Below are 548 nucleotides of genomic sequence, written 5' to 3' on the forward strand. Positions count from 1 at the left end.
TGAGAAAGTGAAACTCACGCCCAAGAGGCCTCGGCAGAGTAGCCAGAGGAGGCCGAGCAGACAGCAGGGCTCCATGCTGCGAGGGACCCTCCTGCGCCGGCGGGGCGGCTACCTTTTGTACTTGCAGTCCCGCGGCCGCCCAGGAAAGGGCTGGGGCTGCCCAGAGCCAATCCGCGCTGCAGGGCACGGGGGCCCAGTCCCCGCAGAAAAACTCCCCGTCTGCTTCAGCCAGGGCTGGGCCGCGCAGCCCAGCCAGGATTTCCCTTGGCCCCCGGCCAGCGAGGCGGGGCGAGAACAGGCCTCGGCAGGCTGGCAGCCGCAGCACCCACGCGGGGGGACGCGCCGCAGCATCCCTGAGCCGGTCCCGGGTGCAGCCCAGGCACGTCGGGCTGCGTTGGGTGCTGCCACCCCAGTGCGTGCTCTGCTGTGCCGAGCGCCCGGCTGCGGGGCTCGTGGACATGGGCCTGCTCCTCCTGTCTCCCCGCGCGCCCCTCCCCGGTCTCCTGGCACAGGGAAGTGTGGCAGGACAGCTCCCTGTGCCAGGCAGG

General features: G+C 71.7%; 1 protein-coding gene across 3 annotated transcripts in view; it reads right to left on the reverse strand.

The window, feature by feature from the left end:
• Positions 1 to 465, reverse strand: part of CD40 (CD40 molecule) — a 4,999-nt gene extending 4,534 nt beyond the window's left edge. The window contains exon 1 of one of the 3 annotated variants that reach the window (XM_025191969.1): positions 113 to 465. In XM_025191969.1, coding sequence (XP_025047754.1) covers positions 113 to 460 — 348 coding nt within the window. In that variant the 5' untranslated portion in view covers positions 461 to 465. Of the gene's footprint in view, positions 1 to 18 lie in introns of all 3 variants that reach the window. The other 2 variants (XM_025191968.1, XM_006035773.3) reach the window with 2 other exon arrangements.
• Positions 466 to 548: the final 83 nt, after the last annotated feature.

The sequence above is a fragment of the Alligator sinensis genome, unplaced genomic scaffold (assembly GCF_000455745.1).
Source record: "Alligator sinensis unplaced genomic scaffold, ASM45574v1 scaffold1369_1, whole genome shotgun sequence".
In the NCBI taxonomy this organism is placed as follows: Eukaryota; Metazoa; Chordata; order Crocodylia; family Alligatoridae; genus Alligator; species Alligator sinensis.